Genomic DNA, 24548 nt, shown 5'->3' on the forward strand with positions numbered 1-24548 from the left:
AATGGCTGAGTTAGTTATTCCATTGGAAAACTGGCAGCTAGTTATTCTATACATCCATCAAAACAAATGAAAATTAAACTTGGTCAGAATAATTATCAACCTGCTGCAAAAACCTGTAACTCAACAGAATCTCGATTCTGATTCCTGTTCTACACTTTTAAAACAGAATTTGAACGAAAAGACAAAAAAGCATTTAAAAAATCAATGAAAAATCAATATCAAAGAACTGAATATGTAAGTAAATTTGTTACCTGTTTGATTTCACCCAATCACAAATCCGAACCCGTTTATAAACAACTTTCAAAAGAAGAAACTAATACTTAAACTCCTATCAAGTAAAACAGTTTTGTATTCAGAGGAGTCAAAAAATTAGAAAAGAAACTAAAAACAAGACTTCCCTTGGAAACCTGGCCAACTCACTTTGATGGAAAACATCTTGACAAAAATGGGCGGGTAGTTGTAATATCAGAAAAATCCTGAAAATAAAAATGCTTTGAAGCTCTTTGTCTTAAAAGTAATACAGGAAATAATTTTGCTTAAAGAATAAAAGTAAAAGAACTCTCAAAATTTTTTGGAAGAAAAATTTGTGAGCCCAATGCCTTCAAAGTGCTACAGGAAAAAATATTGCTGAAGGAATTTTAGCGAAGGATGAACCTATGTACGTTCGATGTCAACATGTATTAGAGTATTTTACATGTTATGAATAAAGAAATGAATGCTGGAAAAACGTTACCAAATATTAAATAAAATTTTGTGCCTGAGGTTTTGAAAAATTATGTACCGAAAGCCAAATAGAAGCAAGGCATTGGAGAACTTCCCAAACATGAAGATTGGCGTTATGTTTTTATTTCAATTAGCCAGAATATTTCGCTTTTTATAGGAAGAAGTTTCTTAAAATAAAATTTTGAACTCTTCAAAATTTGAGCAGTACACACTGGAATTTGAGTAGTACACACTGGAATTCTAGAGTGATTTTTCACTTTTAACATCTGTTTTACAGCCAAGAAACCGCATAGGATGATATATACCGTGTTAAAATACCACATACATGACCTAGAATCCTATTAAGTACCTTTCTAATGTTTTTGAAAGTATAATAAAGCTTAATAATTTCTGGACCAAGGAACCGTCTACCACTTTAGTTCTAAGATCAACCAGAACTTTGTTAGAAAAAAAAAGTGTTTGAAAGTGATTACCTTAACCGTTTATATTATCTTACGCATCGCAATCAAAAGACTTTGTTGGCATTAAGTGAAAGACCCTTGTAGGCAGCAACTAAAAGTAATTCCATCTCAGGAAAATTAAAATTGCAGGTCATAATGGGAAACTTTTGAATAGAGTTTTTAGTTGTATATAGACTAGTAGTTTGTTTTAATCTTAAAAAAAGAAGATATAAACTCAGATTTCATTTAATTAAATTCGTTTTAAACTCCTCGGAATTTGCTTTTACGCATATACTTCAAGGTTCCTAAGAAGCAGAGCTTGTTCAAAAAGGATTTAATTTTATACATATATTATTTACAGAAGCAAGCAAGATTCACATATGTACAACACTCTTTTTAACTATTTTTATAATTGAATAGAAAATTCGTTTAAGTTCTGATTTTTCGAGAACATCTTCATTGTAGACTTTATTTCTTCCTACCTTATGCCTGTTTAGAATTTATCATTCATAACGAATTTAACTTTTCTCCGATTAAAACAAATACTCTCTTTTCTTTAAACTGATTTTGTAAGTAACAAAGCAGCTGCAAAGTAGCTTCTTCTGGTGTTCATTGGTACAATATTTATCCATTCATCATTTTCTAAGGAATAAACTTCAACACTGTTTAAGCTAGTACTTCCATCAGTTCCTCCAAGAGCATATATCTTATTATCCATAACAATAAGGGCATGAGTTGAGCGGATATTAATCATAGACCGAATTATAGTCCAAGTGTCACTCAATACATTATACTGTTCAACAGATGATAAAATAGAAAAACCATTGGAACCTCCTAAAAATTAAGAACAGCAGATATTTGAATCCAACAACTATTTTAAAATGCTCTGAAAAAAGACAAGCAAATTAGACATTTTAAATGAACAATATGAAAATTTAAAATATATAAGATTATACCTGAAATGTAAAAATTACCATTCAAGACACATCCGGCAGCACTACTTCTTTGAGTACGCATAGGAGATTTAATAGACCAACAATTAGTAACTGGATTGTACATTTCACAAGAACTTAAACAACGTTCACCATCATAGCCACCAGCTACAATGATATGTTCTTCTATCACCTCTACTGATGCATATTGTCTAAAAACATATACTGCAGTGTGGTTGCCAAAATTTATCAAATGTTTAATACTATAAGTAACTGTTTACATTATTAAATATTTTATCAAGAAAGAGCTTGTAAACTTAACTGAGAAAAAAATTCTCCTTAAATTATTGACAGAAAGTTTTTGTTAAAGTATTCATCAGTAAACAAAGCACTAAATGCATGGTACGTAAAGAATAGAAAGGTTTTTACAAGGATTATAGCAATTATAGAATTTACTATGATTACAAAATTTCTTATAACCTCTTAGTAGTCATTTTAGAAACTGATGTCCATTGTTGTGTTGATGGGTCAAACCTCTCAACACTATTTAAGCAAGACAAACCATCAAAACCTCCTATTGCATAAATAAGATTGTGCAAGACTGCAACTCCTAAGCAGCTACGACTAACTGCCATACCACAGTTTGCAATAGAAGACCATACTTTTGTTCGATTATTGAAAACCTCAATAGAAGACAAGTTCTGCAATCCATCAGAACCACCAATAGCATAGAGTTTGTTATTAACAACACCAACACCAAACTTTGCACGAGGATTTAACATTGAAGGAGTGCTGAACCAAGTTTGTGATTGAGAGTGGTAAAGTTCACATTCACAAAATACTCTACACAAGTTCTGACCACCTATAACATGTAATGTAAACTTATCACAAAACAGTCTGCATTCAGTCCTACTGGTTTCCATATATCTACGCATCTCTGGAATCAACTGATACTTCATTGCCTCAATTAACAAATCTTTACAAAATTCACTACTTTTAATAATTTCTTCTGCTTCGATTGTAGTTGTTAGAAACTCACGTCGCATAAGGGGCAATTTAATAAAAGAAAACAGCTCATTTAAAAAATGCTGTCTACTTTGCATATCAAACTTTATCCAACTAATTAAAGCAGTATACACTTCCTCTTCTTCATCAACTGCAAGCTTGTTGTTAGAAATTAAAAACTTAATACGATCAAATGTCAGTGAACAAAATTCTTCTGTGAGTGAAACTTTCAAAAAATTTTCCAGTATATAATTTTCAACTTTCTTAATCAGATTCTGGCAGTTGTGAATATCAGCAAATTTAAGAATTCCCAAAGCGTTAGAAGGACAAACATGTTTTTCTAAAAATTTACAACAAGCATCCTTTACATAAAATAATTGAAGGAGATTCGATGCCTGTAAAAGCCCTTGTACATTTTCTTCATGAATTTCAATTTCTAACATATAAATATAATTTAATAATATCTCAATATATTTCGAATCGACATCAAACAGCTCTATCACATTACTATTGGCCTCTCGCATTGATGAGTTAAACATTGCATAAAAATACTCGCTAGCAGAGGCCAGAATAATTTTATGAGCAGGGAAATAAAAGGAACCAACTTTGATAGTAATATCACAAAATTTCTCGGCATTTCGATATATTTGAAAATTTTTGAATGAATTTCTTGGATTAGCATTACCTAAAAAACATTTTTCGCTGTATCTCGATGGCTCACAATTTATGTATTCCAAACTTGATTCTAAGTAGTCGGTCATCTCGGCCTTGCTACTAAGTAAATAAATATAAAAAATCATGTAAATAAAATAGAGGGTGACATTCTGATTACCACAAAAAATAGAGGTAAGTGGAGTGATTGGAAAGTCTGTGATTGTGTATTTCGCTTACATGTGGTAAATACTTTGCAGAATGGTTCAGTACAACAGAATACACAAGTCTATTACTTTTAAGTTGAAAAGAGAACTTCGTGTTTATTTTGAAAATTGTCATAAAAAATGATGAAAAAGACATTTTTAAAAATATTAAATACAAGTATGTACTAGTTTAAAACTTTCTTACTTTTCAAATCGTAGGAATTTAGAAAATTCAAAACAAATTTTCTTTCTTGACAATACAAAGAAAAACCTTCAATGTTGTGTATGATTTTATTTTTCAAAATTAAAAACTATTTCACTTGAGATATAAATACTTTGTTTAGAGCAAGTCTCACATAAATAACTATATTTTTTTAACAAATCTCATTCTAAGAAATATATATCAATTTATAATTAAGTATATTTTCTTTTCCTCTTTTTCTAATCATTTCTTTATACACTACCACCCATAATTATTCGAATTATAGTGACTTTTAAAAAAATGCTTAAGTTTTATATTTCTTTTATCATTTATTTATCTTTTTATAATATTGGTAAATTATGATGATATACACGTGGATAGATGGTTTGTGTTAAAAAACGCTGAAAAAAAAATCATAAATTTAACAATATATGTTTTCATATTTTCTCAATGGATTGTTTACGGTTTCCTTTCCTAAATAAACCATGATAATTTCCATGGTTTTTGGGACCATTGTTTATGTTAAGTTTATAGACGCTAAGAAATATATAAACATTCTACTGTTTCTTTAGATTACACCTTAAAAGGTTATGTCAAGGTATAGTTTTGCCGGAGTGAAATTCGATAATAATTGTAATTTTGTTATTTTTATAACTTAATATTTATAAATAAAAAATGGCAAGAAAATGCAATTTTTCGATAAGAAACACGATTGAAAGTATTTATATCGTAGCAAGAAAAGTATTCAATGCGACAAACTTCAAAAAAATTTAAGCTTTCTATTTCAACGGTATGGAGTATTATAAACAGAAGGAAGAATCTGGAAGTGTGGTCAATCGAAAACTATCAAGACTTCAGAGAATTTCCTTTGCTACTGAAGACAGAAGAATTGCTACCCTAAGTAAAAGAAATAGGCTATTAACTGTCCCAGAAATAACAAATAGTATGAATAGTTCCCAAAAAGAAATTGAAAAATAGTTTTTTGATATCATTTGATCATAAACTATTTCCTATTACCCTATGAAACAAAAGCATTCCTAAAACTGTATTTAATCCAATTCCAAAATTAGTCAACTGGGTTTGTGGATGACCTTGATGCATGATCAACATTTATAACTAATTTTATGGTTAAATGGTTATAATCGAAATTATTAAAAGTATGATAAACATAATTTCCTTCAGATCAATGTAGTGTCAAAGTCTGTTTTGATTTGGTAAAAGGCAAGGAGATGCTTCATGATGTCTTGGTTAAACAATTTTAAAACTATTTCTTTAAACGAATTCCACTGATTCAGCCGGAAAGCTTTTGTTTTGATAAATAAAAGCTTATAATATAGTGGGCGGCCTTTACATTAGAAGCAGAGGTAACTTTTTGTATAAGTTATGTTAGGATGAATTTTCAAGTAAAAAGAAAAGTAACAGCGCTAATTAGAGCTTATACTTTCATTCACAAAGTATTAGCTGAAAAAAAATGAACACAAAAGCTTAAATATTTTAATTATTTATTGTGAATTATAGCAATATACTTAAAACCACTATAGTTTGTAAAACTGCGTTTCTTTGCAATAACAGCGTCAATATACCGTGGTATGCTTACAATTGATTTCTAAAAATATTTCTATCAATTCTGGATCATTGTGCCAGTTCCAGATTTTCCAGCTTTTCCAGCTTTTCCATAAGATCTTGCTTGTTAGTAATTACAGTAAACTCCCGGTTATTCGAACCTCCTTTTTTTAAGGAGGTTCGAATAACCGGGAGCTTACTGTAATTACTAACAAGCAAGATCTAAATAACAATTTACTTCAAATAACCGGATTTTCGAATAACTGAAAATCCTTTTTAAAGTGACCTATTTCAAGTAACTACCAAAATTTAAAAGAAGTAGATAGTAAAAAAGAAGAAGAACTTTGGAATAAGATGCTAAGTCTTTCCCTTGTAAAGCAGCAAATTCTTTACAATTTTCTTGAAAAAATTTTCCATTCTTGATTGCTTTTTTTGTTTTTAAATTATGAAATTATTTACAATTTTTTAAAAAAATTGTTCATTTATGATTGGTTTTATGTTTCTAAAGAGTATTTGTCAAACATCTTCGATACAAGGTTTAGTGATTATCGGATTTCGACACCATTATTGTCAAAATGGCTCATTGTTCACTTTTTAGATGAAAGGTTTTCTTCGGATGTTGTTGATAAAATAAACAAAACTTGTCAGCGTTGTAAATATCCCACAATTCATACCTTGAGAAGATTGTTGGTAAATGGTCTGCTCCCAACTTGCTCTGTGCACGACCTTTCATTTCCTCTTTGCACGACCTTTCCTCGCCAGAAATAGTTTAAAAAAGAACATTATGTCTATTTTTCCACCGATCTAGCTTCCCTTCTGAAGCCTTAAATTCCATTATGTTGAGTTCTTTTGCAAAATCTAAAGCTTTTTCCCTAACAATGCGTCCACCAGTTGGTACATTTTTTTCACATCAGTTCATAAACAATTTATTTATATATAGCTTTATCAACGGAACTATGCTTTCCACAACTTAACTTTTGTCTCTTTGCTCCTAATTGACCTGACTTATACTTGCTGATTTTGTCTTCTTTACGCTTAATCCAGTAAGTTAAAGTGTTTTGAGGAATATTAAACTTTTCGGCAACATTTTCTTTTTAGTGAGCTTTTTTTCCAAATCTTTAAGAGCAAGATATCTTTCATTGAATGTCAGGACTATCTTCTTTGATATAAACGCCATGTTGAAATTTTCTAATGCACTTAGGTGCAGTGGCGTATCTAGGGTAGGGCAGGCAGGGCACGTGCCATGGGCGCCAACCTAAAAGGGGCGCAAAAGAGGCTAAGCATAGAGCGAGAAATTACCGAAGAAATTAATTTTGACAGTGTTATTAAGAAATTTGCAGCAATTAAAGCTAGAAAAAAAAGTTTGTAAAATATATTACATAAACAAATTGTTTATTTATAATGAATAATAAAGTTTTATTAAAAGTTTGTGTTATCATTTATTAAAAAGTTGTAGTTAAGCAGTTTATGTGGGGGAGGAGGGGCGCGAGATCGGTGTTTGCCCAGGGCGCTATTTACCCTAGGTACGCCACTGCTTCGTTGCAATGTGTTCGAATTTTGTTATATTTTGACAACGTTATATTTTTTGTTATGCGTTTTTTTATTATGTCATATGTTTTTGTTATTTTTTTAGATCAGGTGAGTTGACAGACCATGGCAATACATGAATTATTTTCCATCTTTTTAGTAAAGGTAAAGAGGCTGTTTTGTCCATTATTACTTGAAACATCGAATCGCCCAAATAGCACGTTTTTAACAATGCTTATTTTAAGTGACAGGGATATTTAAAAACAAATTACGAATAACAAAGTGAACAAAAATATTTTCAAAAAAAGCTTTTCTCATTTCTTAACAGACTAATTTCGAGGTCACTCAAATATTTTTTGCTCATAGAAGGAGTTAGTTTTGGTTTTTTTGGCTGGACGATGACACATCAACCCTTCTTTTTTCAACTTTCTGCGAAAACTCCGGTCTAACACAACAAAACCAGCTTTGTGTATATGCTTTATCAATACTTTGCGTGATTTATTTTTGTTCTCCAGGCGGATGTTTTGAATGATAGATTCGGCTCTTGATATTGCTTTACATTTAGAAAATGGTCTCTTTGAACCAAACTCCTCTCCAGTATCAATTTTTATTTTCACTTGCAATACAGTTTGATCAAAAAAAGCTTTGCAATTTGTGCAATTTTTTTATGAGAACATTGTTTAATTTGTGGAAGACATCTGATTACACTAATTTTTGTTGGAGAAGAATCACATCACTTTCCCATGGCGGAAAATTTAAATTTCGAAACTCAAAAAAACAGGTAGACTAAGATATCTTTTCATAACTACAAAAAATGCATAAAATCTTTTATTTAAAGTTAAGCACTTACTGATTAACTTTGAGATTACAAAAAAAGTTAATGAAATTAAACGCTTAAGCTTTGAATTAAAATAAATTAGAACATTTATCAAATTAACAAATAAAAATAATCTTACTTGTCCCAGACATACCGGATTGGCTATGAAAGATGATTGATGACAACCAGAATTGCCAGCTAATAAAAATTTTAATAAACTTTACAAAGAAATGAAGGAACTTTATAAGTATTTATAAAAATTCGTTCCAATATTTTGAATAATGCCTACAAACTGTATTCCCTCAGATTGTTTTTTAAATATATTTTAATAATATATTTACTATATTTCTAATATATTTGTGAATCTTCAGCAAAAAGATTACTTTGAAAGTGCCAATTTATTCACGTAATTTTTATAAATACCTTTTTTTAGACCCAAAATTTACAATGATAATTGTACAAAAATAACAATAAAATAATTTTATATTATTGTTAATTTCAAAAACATCTTTAGAATGACCATTTAAATAAATGTTTTACTGAGAAATTTAAATAAAGCTTCATAAAAGGAAGTAGTCTTATAACTCATTACCCAAACCTTTAGCTGCGTTTTATATTTTTTCCCCTCTAACTAGCCTTTGATATGCTACTGTGTATTTGCGATATATGTACTGTGTATATACTGTGTATGGTATGTTATCCTTGGTAATAATCCAAAACCTCTTGTAATCTTTTTTCGTGAACTTGTTACATTAGAATAAAAAAGAGTATTTACAAAATACAATTAAAAAATTATATGAAACAGATGTTATTTGTAACAATCAGATCACTACTAACGAAATTTCAAAAAAGAAAAAATTATTAAACAAAAACCATTTAAAATGTCATAAAAATTTTAAACCATTGTTTTAATGCCATTTTCAAAGTTATTGATCGTTTTTGTATTATCAACAAGGTAATACTCGACGAAAATTACAAAGTTCCTAAATTGTCAAAAAAGGAAAGATCCAATATAGCTGACTTTAATGTCAGTAGCGCTATTTTTTGTCAGTTTTTTAATGGAACTTCTTTGATCCAGACCTCTGAAACTTATGTCGCACCAGCAGCGAGGATGCATGCTGGAGTAAGCCTGAATGGCACAGATAATGTTTTCAAGAGTCATGTCGCATAATAAAACATACTGCACAAGATCCATCAAAATTTTGACATTGTCATAAGTTTCAGGCAAATCCTAACAAATTACGACCAGCAACTTTTTGTTGATACCGGAAGCTTTAAAACAGTTTTTGTAATGAAGATGTCTTGAGGGTGTTGATGTTTCTAATTCAGAAGTGTCTGAGCTCATGATTCCTAAAGCTTAAATTTAAAAATCCTCCACCTCCTTCAATGCCCATTTCAGTAATGTGATTCAAAGAAGTGTCTCTTTTGCTCAGCATTTTCTTATACACTTTTCTGATAGTTTTTCAGTGAACAATTGTTTTCAAAGACTAAGTATCTTTCTCTGAGCCGCACATCATAGATATTGTTGTTTCAAAATCATCAAGATAATCTTCGGTCAATTATTGTAATTTTTCATGGAAATTTGTTTCAACAAGTTTTTTGTCACTATTTAAAGTGGATGCTTGCTTAAATATTTTGTTATTAGACAAACCAGTAATGACCTGAGCTTGCACCATATTTTCAGCAGTAATGCTTGAACTTGCTCCTTTCAGCTGTTTTTGATGATCCTAAAAAAAAAAACTGAGGCTTTTTCCTTGTTAACACTAGTCAGACAGCTTAAACAACGTTTTTCTAACTTTGGCAGTTCCTATTTTTGTCTGAATTGTTTGTTATAGCGATTGGATAAACAGCTTTTCCTTTAACTCTTGAAACGTCACAAATTAAACACTCGCAAATGGTAGTTACCCGTCAAAAAGCTCTTGTGATGGAGCAAAATTCCCGTCACTCAGCCTTCTAATGAATGATCTGCAACTTTCACAAATACCTTTTGGGACACGGGTATCTTCATAATCAACTTTTTTTACAAAATTTTCAATGCTTTTTGCATAACAAATTGATTTAATTCACGTTGAGGCTTAAAGATAAAACAGACTCTTCGGTTTTGATGAATGATGCAATTTTGTTCAAAACTCAAAATTATATACCTTAAAACGCAAAGTACTCTTATCAACTAGTTAATCGTCTAAAAATAGTAGCAAATTGATTAAATAGTTTCATTAACTCTTAAATACAAATCATGACACAATCAGATTGAGTCTTCAACAAAATATATTTTTAAAATGGTAAATTTAAAAATTTTATGCTATAAATATGCAAAAATTGAGTTGTTATTTTGACCATAAAACCACCTTATTTTTGGTGAAATTTTAAATGGAATTTTCTTTGGGATATTTTATTGCTTGTTCTTAAAGCTTACATTTTTTTAAACTACAATTTTTACTCTTTCAACAACCTAAAAGATTTTCTCAGGTCATTATATTAGAGCGAAATACAATTTTGGGGAACAGTGAAATATTTAAACTATTGATTTTTCAAAAATTAGTATTAAAATAGGTATTTTATGTATAACAGTTTCAAAAAGGTAGTTATTTCATTATTTTGTTTTAAACCAAAAATATATTATGCTTTTTCTAATTGACATAAGTGCAAACATCTAATTTTTTTTGTTATGTCTGTAGCTGCAATATTCTGAAAAAAGCGAAATATTACTACTTTTTTAAATTTAGCATATAACTTTTACTTCAATCTTTAGTAAAATGATCTATATAAAATATGTACCCCATACTGTGTGCCATATAAGTGAGCAAATTCTCTATCTTAAAAAAGAAACAGAATTCATAAGAACAATGTACAGCAAAGAGAAAGCAGCTTGGTTATCGTTTGTGGCTTTTGTAAAAAATTTTCTTGGAAAAAAATATTTTAGTTGTTGGCATGCTGTAAGAATTATTTAATCTTGAATGCAGTCATCCTGACCAGATTTTCCCTTAGATTCTTGGAGAAGTAAATGAAAATCAAGAGAGTCAGTGACTTTCGGAATATTTAAACTGCTTTAGTTTGATGAATCCAATCTTATCAAATTGCGTCTTGGGTTTTAATTTTTGTAGAGAATTTGAATGATGCCTTTAAATCTCTATACTTTATTGATTAGGGGTCTGCACTATGGTTTCCTTTGGGTGTTGAGGTTATTTTTTCATGTTTTTTTTGTTACTTCTTCAAAAACTGCATGAGTTTTCTGTTTTCTTTTGACTTAAAAATTAATTCAGAAAAAACTTTATCGACTTTCTTATAGAAAGTAGCGATAGCTTAAAAATTTCAAAAATATCCTGCATTTCCCTCTGTGCTCCACATTTTTTAACTTGTTAACGTTCATTTTAAATGAGTAGATTGTTAGTTTAAATTAGTAGAACTTATTTAAAATATTTTTCAATAAATTATCATTTTACATAAATTTACCTTGTGATTGTAAAGCCGTTTGAAAACTTTTTTTTAAGGGCATAGCGAATTTGTGTGCCTATCTTTTTTAATTTTTGCCCCTGACGTATTTGTAGTAAGTTTTTCTCAAGTTTTACGCATAGTATTTTGAGCATAAATAAGAAAGTTTGTATGCCTATAAATAAAATCTATTTAATATTTAGAGTATGAAAATCTTCATATGTTCATACATAAAATCTATTCAATATTTATTTTAGACTATTTTAACATGAAGTAAAGATTTATATTATACTATGAATCTATAGTGGTAACGGCGATAAGTGGTAATTGAACAATGTTGTGTGTGTGTGAGTGTGTATGGGAGAAGGTTATGATGTTTACTTTGATCTGTTTACAAATGTATTTAGCTACAATTATAATAATTATTTGTATTGAGTGACAGTAAGTAGATCAGCATTAAAGGACTTTTCATATTTAAATACTGTAATATACATACATACATACATACATACATACATACATACATACATACATACATACATACATACATACATACATACATACATACATACATACATACATACATATATATATATATATATATATATATATATATATATATACATATATATATATATATATATATATATATATATATATATATATATATATATATATATATATATATATATATATGCATATGTATATGTATATGTATATTTGTATATATGTATATATATATATATACATATATACATAGCATACATACATAGCATACATATATAGCATACTTATATAGCATACATAGATATCATACATAAAGGTCTGGGGATTCTGTACTGAAAAGTATTTTTTCAAGTTAATATGTGCAGTTTTAGTTTCAATATAGTTTGTTATCATATAATTTACATAAAATATATTCTTTAAATGAATGTAAACACTATATTTTTCAATTTTAGTTAATTTTTAATAAGGTGTTATGAAAAAAACCCACATTTAGTATTGATATAATTAATATATTTAACTAGTAAAATAGTATGACAGACATCAATGAAAGTTCTGAAGAAGAAGTAAATAGTTCAAGCAGAACTCTACCTAGAGTTGACAGTCATGGTTTTATAATATCGCATAGACTACATAGTCGAGTGGCATCTTTACCAAATCCAATTCATTTGGGAGCAGTTATAAAAAAGAGAGAGCTGAAATGGTTAGAAATGATAAATGCTTGGGATAAATTTATGATGAGACATCCACTAAAGATTAAAAGAAGATGTCAGAAGGGAATACCCCAATCTATTCGTGCTTTGGCATGGCAGCTTTTAAGTGGGGCAAATGTCTTGAGTGAAAAAAATACTGGTTTATATGAAAAGTTGTCCAAATCAGAGAACTCCAAGTGGTGTGACATTATACAAAAAGATATTCCGAGGACATTTCGTCATCATCGCATGTTTCATGAGACTGGCAGCCTAGGCCAAGAAAATTTGTATCAAGTACTGGTAGCATTCAGTGAATATGATTCTTCAATAGGGTACTGTCAAGCATTTGCACCTATTGCAGCTGTGCTATTAATGCATATGCCACCTAATGAAACATTCTGGGTACTTGTTGCTATAACAAAATTCTATTTGCCAGGTTATTATGGGGAAAAAATGGAAGCATTGAGATTTGATGGTTTACTCTTTGGATTCTTATTGGATACTTACTTGCCTAAAGTAGGACAACACATGAAAAGTATCCAGGTTGATCCATTAATGTACATTGTAGAGTGGATGGTATGTATTTTTGCTCGATGTCTACCATTTCAAACTGTATTAAGAATATGGGACATGTTTTTCTGTGAAGGCGTTAAGGTCTTATTTAAGGTGGGTCTCTCTATTATGAAAATACTACTCTCCTCTCAAAAAGACTTGCATGAAAAAGATGACTTTCAAACCACTCATTTACTTCACAATTTGCCTAATGAGCTTATGGATGCAAATCTTTTAACTGAAGTTCTTCATTTCAAAATCAGTGAGCAGGATTTTGAAATGGCCCACAGAAAAATTGTTGAGAGTAATCCTGAATTAAAGTTAAGTCGCTTTTCTGGTGGGTATCACAGTTAAAGCATTTAAAAATACTTGGAGTAGAAAGTGGTGTTTTCTTTCCAATAAATAAAGTTTTATTCATGCTTAAAGTTCAGGCTACTTAATATAGTCATGCTGTATTTTAGCATATCTGATACCATTTATAAATCTGTTCCTGATATTTATTTATTGCAACTTTGTAAAGTGTTATGTAAATTTTTTATCATACATTGCTATTTTAATATTTTTTAAGAATTTATATTACCGTCCTTGTATTAAAAATATTGCACCATAAGGCTTCAGGAGACAGGAAACAATTTGAATAAGTAAATACGTCATTAATTTGGTCATTAGTAAATTAACAACGTACTTACTATTTTAACTTGTTAGTAATAATTGTAATTAATTATGTCAAAAAATATATCTTTAAAAGATATATTGGAGGTGTAAATAAGTTTTGAGCCTTTTTTTTATAATTTTCAAGCTTTATTCAAAGAAAATAGTGACTAATTACATGTCAATTCATCCACTCACCATATATCTCAGATTTTTCTGATTTTTATGCAGTTGAGAGATCTTAATAAAATAATAATTCCTTGAAAATTTCAGTCTATAACTCCAAGAAGTTCCTGAAAAATGACTATTTAACTGTTAACAGATATCGGCCGGCCCCTCTTGTCTCCTCAGAATTACGAGGTTTATTTAGGAGTTTCAAGTCATAACTTTAGAAATATTTTTCTTTTTACTTAAATCCTGTACCCAGCTATTTTCTGGAGTGAGGAATTCATTGAAATGATCAGAAACTGCATAAGTTATCATAAAACTCCCCAAGTTAATTTGAATATTCTTATGTGATTTTTTATTTACCCGATTTAGATGCTCAAGGAACCCAAGCGGTCTTAATGACATCGGAAAATGAATTTTTACACATCAGATATATTCATCTGGTGTGTATAAGTACAGTCATCCATCTAATGTTAAGATTTTAACGAAACTTTACATTTTGTAGTTCGTTTAAATAAAAAATAGTTCGGAATTCACTGATACTTTTCAATGCTAAAATGTTATCAGCGTTTTGTGAATAACTATTGATAGTAACAAAAATATCCTGTCATCAGAGTTGTTATCTGTCCAATATGTCCAAGACAAATTTTCTGCCGACATAAAATATGTCCGAAATATTTTTCTGCCTACCAACTTTGACATAATTTTATGTCTAAAACATTTTCTGCCGACATAAAATATATCCGAAATATTTTTCTGCCTACCAACTTTGACATAATTTTATGTCTAAAACATTTTCTGCCGACATAAAATATATCCGAAATATTTTTCTGCCTACCAACTATGACATAATATTATGTCTAAAACATTTTCTGCCGACATAAAATATGTCCGAAATATTTTTCTGCGAACTTACTTTGACATAATTTTATGTCTGAGACATTTTCTGCCGACATAAAATATGTCAGAGACATTTTTCTGTCCACTTACTTTGACATAATTTTATGTCTAAAACATTTTCTGCCGACATAAAATATGTCCAAAATATTTTTCTGCCTACCAACTATGACATAATTTTATGTCTAAAACATTTTCTGCCGACATAAAATATGTCCGAAATATTTTTCTGCGAACTTACTTTGACATAATTTTATGTCTGAGACATTTTCTGTCGACATAAATTATGTCAGAAATATTTTCAATCCACATATTTTGACATAATTTCATGTCTGAGACATTTGCTGTTTCTTATTTTAGAAGAAAAAATCGTACAACTTTATTGCTCATTTCAGATTAATTTAACGAGTAAAACAAAAGTCTCGATTTCCCCTTATTAGAATGTAAAAGCTTAGTCTCAAACTTAGTTTTTATTACTGAATGTGGTTTTTATTATATGGCGTCCTGTGCCGCACTAGAAATTATGTTAAGTAGAAAGAAAAGTAGAACTTGTGAAGGATCGAACCATTTACAGCATAAATTCTGGCCAAAATTTATCTTTTAATTTAACCGAACCGTCAGAATCGTTTTTTGAAGAGTAGTGATCTTAACCGAAAATTTATTCCAAATAAAACAAATATCAATGATAATGTTTGGTTGTTAAAATTTTTTTTTCTCTTACACGTTTTTTAAAGAGAAAATATCCTTTTTCAGATTGTAAATGATACAACTCAAACAAATTAAATGGCAATTAAATGCCTTAGAATCAAATATTTGTCTGCTCTCCTCAATCAAACCACATGGCATTATAGGTTGCTAATATTTGGAAAATTGGCATTTTTTTTTTATCCAATGGTACTTTATGGCCATTTACCTTTATTTTGGCATTTTGACACAGAAAAATTTAAGTTCTCGAAAAAGTATTTATTTTGGAAAAAAAGTTGAAATTAATTTTTGCCCCTCAAGAATTTTTAAAGATAATTAAAAACAACTTTTGACTTCCGATCCGAAGATTAACTAGTTGATTTCATTGATGAAATTTGTTCAAAATAAAGTGACGGAATCATTTTGAAACAGCCGCGATATGAAAAAGGGCATTATTATGGCATTTTACATTCACGCTTCTGGCATTTCACATGTAAAAAATGTTGGCAACACTGAATTTAATTGTCAATTAAAACGACTAAAATATGACGACTTGGAATGCTCGCTTCCACGTTTGAGACATTAAAACGATTTTCCTAGCCGCATTAAAAAACGATTATTAATCTAATTATTCATTTTTCGCGGTTTAAACGATTGTCCTGTGGTATAAATAGATCTTGGAATAACTATTTTCTTGTCACTGTTTTTGTTTTCCTTAAGATTTAAAGACAAATATGGAGAATAATTTATTGCACAAACAAGTGAAAAGTCAATTTGAAATTAGTAAAGAAGGAGGAAAGTGTAAAATGTGCAAAAAATTTTACAAAGGCAAGTTAAGTAACCTCAAAGATCACCTTCTTCGAAAACACAAAGAAAAAGCTGGCGAAATTGACTTAGTTGAAACTACTTCGGCTACAAGGAATCGAAATAACGATGAGGTTCAATTAATTAAACGAACCAAGCTGGATGTTGATGTAAATCAATTAATTAGAGAAATGATTAAGTTAATGATGAACCGTAACTTGTCTTTCGCGTCAGCTGATGAAATCGGACAATTGTCTTTAGTGAAAAATGCACTCAAAGAATTCAAAATTGTTATAAATCGTCACAGCATGAAACGCTACATTCAACTTGCGTGTGAAAATATTTTTTCGCTCATAAGAGAAGAAACTGAAAATGTTCTTGTCTCGTTGATGTTTGATAGTGCGTCGCGATATGGAAGAAACGTGTTTGGAGTTAGCTGTAGATATGTGAAGGACGGGCAAATAGCTGACAGAACCTTAGGCATACTTACTCAAGAAAGTCGACAGTTTGGCGAAATTTTAGCTGCTCAGTTAGAAAATGTAATTGGAAAAATTGGAAAATGTGCTAATGATATCTACGCAACTTGCACAGATCAAGGAAAAAACATGATGAAGGCTTCAAAAATTCTTCAAAATGCACAAGTTCAAATGAAAGTGATCCTTGAAATTTATGGTAACGAATTTATAGATTTCGAAGACGAGGAAATTGATATTGGCGCTTTAGAGAATGAAGAAGGGAATTATAGTGAAGCCCAAACTATTTGTGTTGAAAAATCAGTTGGATCGTTCTGTTCAGCCATGTTTTGTGGCGCACATGTGTGTCAGCTAGCTGCTAAGGACGTAACATCAATGTTTGAAGATGCATTAAATAACATCAGAAAAGTTGCTATCGAATCCAAGAAAGTAGCATATATTCAAACATTTAAAAATCTAAAAAAACCTCGTGTAGACATTGAACCACGCTGGGATTCCACGTTTTTGATGATAGAAGATTTCCATACCAACGCAGAAGCATATCAAAGGCTAAGACACGACCAATTAAAATTAAATGATGCTTCATGGAGTTTAATAGATGAATATTTCGATGCATTTTTACCAATACATTCGGCTATGATGGATTTTCAATCCGCAAAATTATCAATTAGTGAGTTCTACGTTCGATGGATTCAAATGAAAATAGGAATTGAAGACGTTCCAGCAGGTGATTTGGGATTAAAAATGCTACTGACCAACGCAATCAATACACGAGAACAAGTTTTTTTTAAATGTGAAGCATTTATTGCTGCTTTAGTTATGGATCCTAGATTTTGCTTTACATCGGGTCATCAACTGTTTAATACAGAAATGTTGAATAGAGGAATTATACAGCTAATCAAAATTCATCAAAAACTTTGTACTCAACGAGAACAATCAAGTTTTTCATCAACAGAAGAATCCATACAATTAAATGCGTCATATTCCTCAAATACTTCTGAAGAGATGATTCCTATCAACTCAGAAGAAATTTATGCTGAAAAAGTACGCCGTTTCATTGAATATACTGGAGGAGGAACCAGACAAGATATTGCTAATGCAGCTTTAGAGTCAGATCAAGATATTCGTCAATTAATTTTAAAATGGACTCTTAATGAACCGCGAGTGTCATTAGACGTTGAATTCAACATTCTTGCGTACTGGAGGAAAAACCAGAAAACAAAATGGAATCGGCTTCATGAAATCTCGCAAGTAGTTTACGGTGCAGCGTTCTCCAGCGTAAAAGTTGAACGTGATTTCTCTGGATTCGCTTTGGTTTATAGCCATCTACGTACTCGCATTTCAAATGATTTCTTAGACTCCATCATGGTGGTAAAAAATAATCTAGATTTGATTGATAAAATAAAATTTGTTTAAAAAACTAAACGTTTCACATTTTCTATTAGTCAATTTTTTATGGCGCCCCAGTGCAAGAATCGAGTTCTGAAAACCTTTTTAGAGTCGAAACAAAAAAAAAATTTTTTTATAACGTAATAAAGTTCTTTTAGATTTTGTGTTAGCAAAGTACTTGACAAAATTCTAGCACAAAAAGTCAAAGTTAATTTATAGAATAGATTAAACGGCCGTGATATAAAAATCTACAACTGCATTGCATTTGGGTCAAAAGACTCCAGCATCAAGAGTTTTTTTAATGCGGCTAGGAAATTCGTTTTAATGTCTCAAACGTGGAAGCGAGCATTCCAAGTCGTCATATTTTAGTCGTTTTAATTGACAATTAAATTCAGTGTTGCCAACATTTTTTACATGTGAAATTCCAAAATCGTGAATGTAAAATGCCATAATGCCCTTTTTCATATCGCGGCTGTTTCAAAACGATTCTGTCACTTTATTTTGAACAAATTTCATCAATGAAATCAACTAGTTAATCTTCGGATCGGAAGTCAAAAGTTGTTTTTTATTATCCTTAAAAATTCTTGAGGAGCTAAAATTGATTTCATCTTTTTTTCCAAAACAAATACTTTTTCAAGAACTTAAATTTTTCTGTGTCAAAATGCCAAAATAAAGGTAAAAGGCCACAAAATACAACTGGATAAAAAAAAAAGCCAATTTTCCAAATATTAGCAACCTGTAATGCCATGCGGATTGTTGAGGAGAGCAGACAAATATTTGATTCTAAGGCATTTAATTGCCATTTTAATGGCTTGCGTTGTATCATTTACAATCTGAAAAGGGATGTTTTCTCTTTAGAAAAAGTGCAAGAGAAAAAAAAAAATTTTAACAACCAAACATTATCATTGATATTTGTTTTATTTGAAGTAAATTTTCGGTTAAGATCACTACTCTTCAAAAAACGATTCTGACGGTTCGATTAAATTAAAAGATAAACGTTGGCCAGATATTTTCTTACGGCTAAAATTGTATTCTAACCGCTGCACAGTGTATCGCTTCATACAAGCTAGGTGGACAAAAATATTTTGTTTAGTAATTTCATTCCTAAGAATGTAGTTAACAATATTTTGGTGTTTTATTGATTAGTTATGCAGTAGGGTAGCCTGGGGGAGGCAGGGGGGCAATTACCCCGCGCGTTTAAGCTTTAGGGGGCGCCTAAAAGTCAATTTTACTATAAAAAGTTTTTTTTTTTTTTAATTTTATTGTAAAAAAGGAGATATTTTAATTACTTTTAAGATTTTAAAAGTTTTTATCTTGAAAAAGTTATAAAAATAACTTTAAAAAAGTAATAAAAATAAATACTAAATTTCAACACATTAATAATGTAATAAAATTTTGCCTAAAATAAAAATATACTCACTACAAATATACAAAATATAATAATAAACTCACTACACTACGTAAAATAAAAAAATATTTTATTAATAATTAATCATTATCGGATGAATCATTGTTATCTTCAGTAGCCGATGAATCGGACTCTAAATAATCTTCATCGTCACACATAATTCTATTTTCAACAAGCTGTGGTGGTATAATAGGTGGGATAATTAAATTCAAAACTTCTAACGGTAGTTTGCCAGTTTTCTTACTTGACACTTCTCTGTGTGAGTTGATGACAGGATCTGATGTTACCAAAAGCATATTGAGCAAATCTATATTTGTGCAAATACGTGAATTTTTTCTTGTATGGTGTTCGCGGAATCGACGAAAATCTTTATTGCGGGCTTCTTGAGACTCTTCCGACAGTTGTCCTATTGGAAGAAGGCATGTTTTTATAACTTCCGTGCTATGTACAAGTATTTTGTGCACAGTAACAGGCATATAGTACCACGGATACAGATTTATATAAAGAGTTTTGGTTTCAGAACAAAACTTTTCAAATTCATAACAGTTAATATCATAGCCAGAGGAAAGTGTTCTTAATAAAATACTAAAATTTTTAATGAGATTGATGTCTAAACCCGTAATCTCGCCGCTTAACTCTGGCTTCATAAAAAACCTGCGAGCAGTGTTCCCATCATTTGTATTCCCAAAGCCAGGTTTTGGTTTATCTACAATAAGACCCATATGCTTTTTAAATTTTTGTTTGATATCTTCTGAACGTTTTTGGACACTAGATTTATCTTCATCGCTTCTAACTTGCCACTTTTTTATATCTAAACGATAGCTAATGTGTAGCATGCACTCAAAAAAACGAATCCACGCATGCAAAGTAGACAGACCAAAACCATAATGTTCTTTTTTAACAACTAAGTCTTTTAGTTCACCGTTCATCATTTTAAGAGTCGCACCACATATGTAACATTTTTGTTGGGAACTTGTGTCAGTCAAGGCATTGCAAACTTTTCCATCTACCATTGATAGTATTAGGTCGTGTTTAACAGTAATTTGAGATTCGTTGAGTCTTATAGATGTTGGAACAAGTTGAGAAACTTCTGTTAAAACTTGGTTAGTTTCTGTTGTAGTTAAAAGATTTGTTTCTTTTGAAAAAATAAATTTAATTGGTCGGCAATAAAGCGTGGATGAAGGTCGTGGATTTTGCCAAATAATATTTTGACCGTCACTCAGTCTCAACGGAACAAATGAAAATACAAACAGAAACTCATCAGTAGCATCAGAGTTTTTAAATTTCTGTTTGCATGTGCTGTGACCGGAGCTCCCATCACATCCCCATTTGCTAATTAGTGTGAATGGCGTAGTAAAAGTAATACTTTTAAGAACTTCGCATTGGGCTTCAATTAAGCGTTCAGTAGTTTTATCAAGTATAGCTTGTAGGCTAATTTCGGCACGTGTTTCTGTAACAGAAATATGTTCATCTAATGGATAACATAACTTTTTCGACTTGCATAGACTATAATAAGATGGAAATAATATATGCCCTGCCTTTAAAGACCACTTTCTCGTCTGTTTATAAGAATGACTTGTACATTTAGAGTCAATATAATAAGCTAATGCCTCGTCACGATTTAACTGCCTGCCCCCACAAATAAAGTCTTTTGATTTAATTTTTTCTGATGATTCCAGACTTTTTCTGATTAAAGTAGCTTGGTTTCTGTGCCCCAACGCACGGCATGCTACTTCAGCAGCTGTGGTCAACTCAGTTGCACTTTGCAATTTTACTAAGTTTTCAACTCTTCGTTTTTTGGTTTTAAAGGACGAGTCTTCAAAGTTCTTTTTTGGTCGTCCTTGAATTTCTCCAGATGATGAAAAAGTACTTTGCTGGTATATACTTATTTTAAATTCTACATTTGCCCCCTCTAACCAAATTTTATTTTTGTTTAAAAAACGGTCCATCATCATATGTGCTGCAGACCATTTTTTTGCGAATTTTGAAGCCATACATGAAATTTTTAACTGCAAAGACCTCTCAGAATCTTTAGTCACATCAGTTACATCATTAACACAAAATCTTTGCAAAATAAAATCCATTCAACGAGAATTTCTTTCTTCTTGATTATGTCTTCGCCATTTTTTAAACAACTTCATTTTTGAAAAAAAGCGCACATGATCTAAATGAAATTTAATAACAAAAAATTGTGGATTTATGTGGTGAAAATTTTTTCTTTGTTGTACACCTTAGGACTTTAGCTATACACTGTTAATAAATTAGCTTGGATACATGTGGATACAAAAAGTTGTATAAGTTTAAAAATTAAAAACCAAAAAATATTTTACAATTTTAACCCAGTTTTTTAAACCATACTTTAACACATATTGCTTAACTTTTAAATAAAATATTTAATGTAAGTAAATAGTACTTACCCTCAAAAGTAAAATCCATCGCTGCATTAAAATGATTGCTTTCTTTAATTCTTGCTAAATGTTAATGCAACGATTGTAAATTTTTATTTAATTTTTTTCAAAAATGAAATTACATTTTAACGCCTCTTTAATTGCTTATGACTCATTGCTCTGTAATGTTTTTCATAATTAACATCGCAAGTTATTACTAATATAGGACTGTTATTGTGAAAATATTATCAATTAGTTGATTTCTTGATATGACTTTTGTCCACCTAGCTTGAATGAAGCGATACACTGTGCGCTGCTTTAAATTGTCGTTCGTCCTGTGGTTAATCTATTTTAACCTGAAACGCCGCGCTGGTGAAAAACTATATTTTTAATAAGGTTTGCTTCGACCATAAATTATTCGACCTATCATGGAACGGATATAAATATTCTGACAAAGAATTATTTTCTATTTTTATTATGTTGCAGACGATTAGATCGTAGAATTTATGCTGTAAATGGTTCGACCCTTTAAAAGTTCTACTTTCCTTTCTACTTAACATAATTTCTAGTGCGGCACAGGACGCCATATAATAAAAACCACATTCAATAATAAAAACTAAGTTTGAGACTAAGTTTTTACATTCTAACAAGGGGAAATCGAAACTTTTGTTTTACTCGTCAAATTAATCTAAAATGAGCAATAAAGTTGTACGATTTTTTCTTCTAAAATAAGAAACAGCAAATGTCTCAGACATAAAATTATGTTAAAATATGTGGATAGAAAATATTTCTGACATAATTTGTCGGGCGGAAAAGGTCTCAGGCCTAAAATTATGTCAAAGTAAGTGGACAGAAAAATGTTTCTGACATAATTTATGTCGGCAGAAAATGTCTCTGACATAAAATTATGTCAAAGTAAGTGGACAGAAAAATGTTTCTGACATAATTTATGTTGGCAGAAAATGTCTCTGACATAAAATTATGTCAAAGTAAGTGGACAGAAAAATGTCTCTGACATATTTTATGTCGGCAGAAAATGTTTTAGACATAAAATTATGTCATAGTTGGTAGGCAGAAAAATATTTCGGACATATTTTATGTCGGCAGAAAATGTCTCAGACATAAAATTATGTCAAAGTAAGTGGACAGAAAAATGTGTCTGACATATTTTATGTCGGCAGAAAATGTTTTAGACATAAAATTATGTCATAGTTGGTAGGCAGAAAAATATTTCGGACATATTTTATGTCGGCAGAAAATGTTTCAGACATAAAGTTATGTCAAAGTAAGTGGACAGAAAAATATTTCGGACATATTTTATGTCTGCAGAAAATGTTTCAGACATAAAGTTATGTCAAAGTAAGAGGACAGAAAAATAATTCTGACATATTTTATGTCGGCAGAAAATGTTTCAGACATAAAGTTATGTCAAAGTAAGTGGACAGAAAAATATTTCGGACATATTTTATGTCGGCAGAAAATGTTTCAGACATAAAGTTATGTCAAAGTAAGAGGACAGAAAAATAATTCTGACATATTTTATGTCTATGTAAAATATGTCTAAAAATATGTCGACAGATCTGCCAGACATATTATGCCGTAACAACTCTGCCTGTCATAACGTCATAGCAGCCTAGAGAAATTTCGGGCCCCGGGGAAGTTTTCTTAATGGGCCCTCATTTAATGATCAATTATATACCCAGAACCAAAAGAAGCGTGCTCTGGTCATTGAAAATTAAAAATAAAAGTTAATTAAATCTTTTAAAAGTCAAAACTATTTAAATTTTTTGAAAATTATTAAAAAAATTTTTTGTTTATACACACGGGCCCAGAGAATCTTCCCCGTCCACCCTCGCCTCTCGGCGGCCATGCATAACGTTACAACGGTATGGAAAAAATTAACCTAAGTTCAAAATAGTTATGGTGTTGTAATAAAACGTGATTAACATTTTTAACATTGACTGATTAATTACAATTAAACAGCCATGTTAAAAGCAACAAAAAAACCATAATTTGCAAAAAAAAAAAAAAAAAAAAAAAAACGAATGGAAGATATCAATTACTATTCAATTTTCTATTGTCATGCTGTTTTTAAGTTCCTTTCATTTAGTTAACTATTACTGACTTCTTATTTTGTATTTAAGTTTATATTTAATAAAGGTAGTTTTACATTGAAAATGAATTCATGTTTTCTTTTTGAAAAGCGGTTAAATGATACTTCTTTAAAAAAAAAAAAAAATTATTTTAGGAAAACTGGTTTTAAAAATTTGATTGTTATAGTGGTCATGTAAAAACACAACACGGTGCATAGGAACATGCTTTGAGACCTTGCGACACATCCCCAGAACTTTTTTTTTTTGAACATCATCAGAAAATATTTCAGAACATCAACAGAAAACAGTGTAAAAGACAGCTTTTTTTTAGAGGGGGAGTGCCATATT

At 30.3% G+C, this 24548-nt stretch overlaps 3 protein-coding genes across 4 annotated transcripts; 2 read left to right on the forward strand and 1 right to left on the reverse strand.

Annotated features, from left to right (window-relative positions):
- Positions 1-1485: 1485 nt before the first annotated feature.
- LOC145183091 (kelch-like protein 12) lies at positions 1486-4035 on the reverse strand. Of its 2 annotated transcripts, XM_090085808.1 has the most exons (4): positions 3786-4034; positions 2576-3440; positions 2120-2307; positions 1486-1997 (listed from the first exon to the last, which is right to left on the reverse strand). In XM_090085808.1, exons 1-4 carry the CDS (start codon positions 3898-3900, stop codon positions 1720-1722), a joined length of 1446 nt encoding a protein of 481 aa, XP_089941934.1. In that variant the 5' UTR covers positions 3901-4034; the 3' UTR covers positions 1486-1719. The 2 variants fall into 2 exon arrangements, with proteins under 2 accessions (XP_089941934.1, XP_079914548.2); XM_080058422.2 differs by having other exon boundaries at positions 2576-4035.
- Positions 4036-12433: 8398 nt separating this feature from the next.
- On the forward strand, positions 12434-13811 carry LOC149890140 (TBC1 domain family member 10A-like). Its single transcript, XM_090086110.1, has one exon. The coding sequence runs from the start codon at positions 12536-12538 to the stop codon at positions 13598-13600; it is 1065 nt and encodes a 354-aa protein (XP_089942236.1). The 5' UTR covers positions 12434-12535; the 3' UTR covers positions 13601-13811.
- Positions 13812-16240: 2429 nt separating this feature from the next.
- On the forward strand, positions 16241-18499 carry LOC149890141 (uncharacterized). The gene has a single exon (XM_090086109.1). The coding sequence runs from the start codon at positions 16381-16383 to the stop codon at positions 18337-18339; it is 1959 nt and encodes a 652-aa protein (XP_089942235.1). The 5' UTR covers positions 16241-16380; the 3' UTR covers positions 18340-18499.
- Positions 18500-24548: the final 6049 nt, after the last annotated feature.

This window comes from Hydra viridissima, unplaced genomic scaffold (assembly GCF_058129835.1).
Source record: "Hydra viridissima isolate aposymbiotic clone 2 unplaced genomic scaffold, HvirCarnegie_v1 scaffold_4, whole genome shotgun sequence".
Lineage (NCBI taxonomy): Eukaryota > Metazoa > Cnidaria > Hydrozoa > Anthoathecata > Hydridae > Hydra > Hydra viridissima.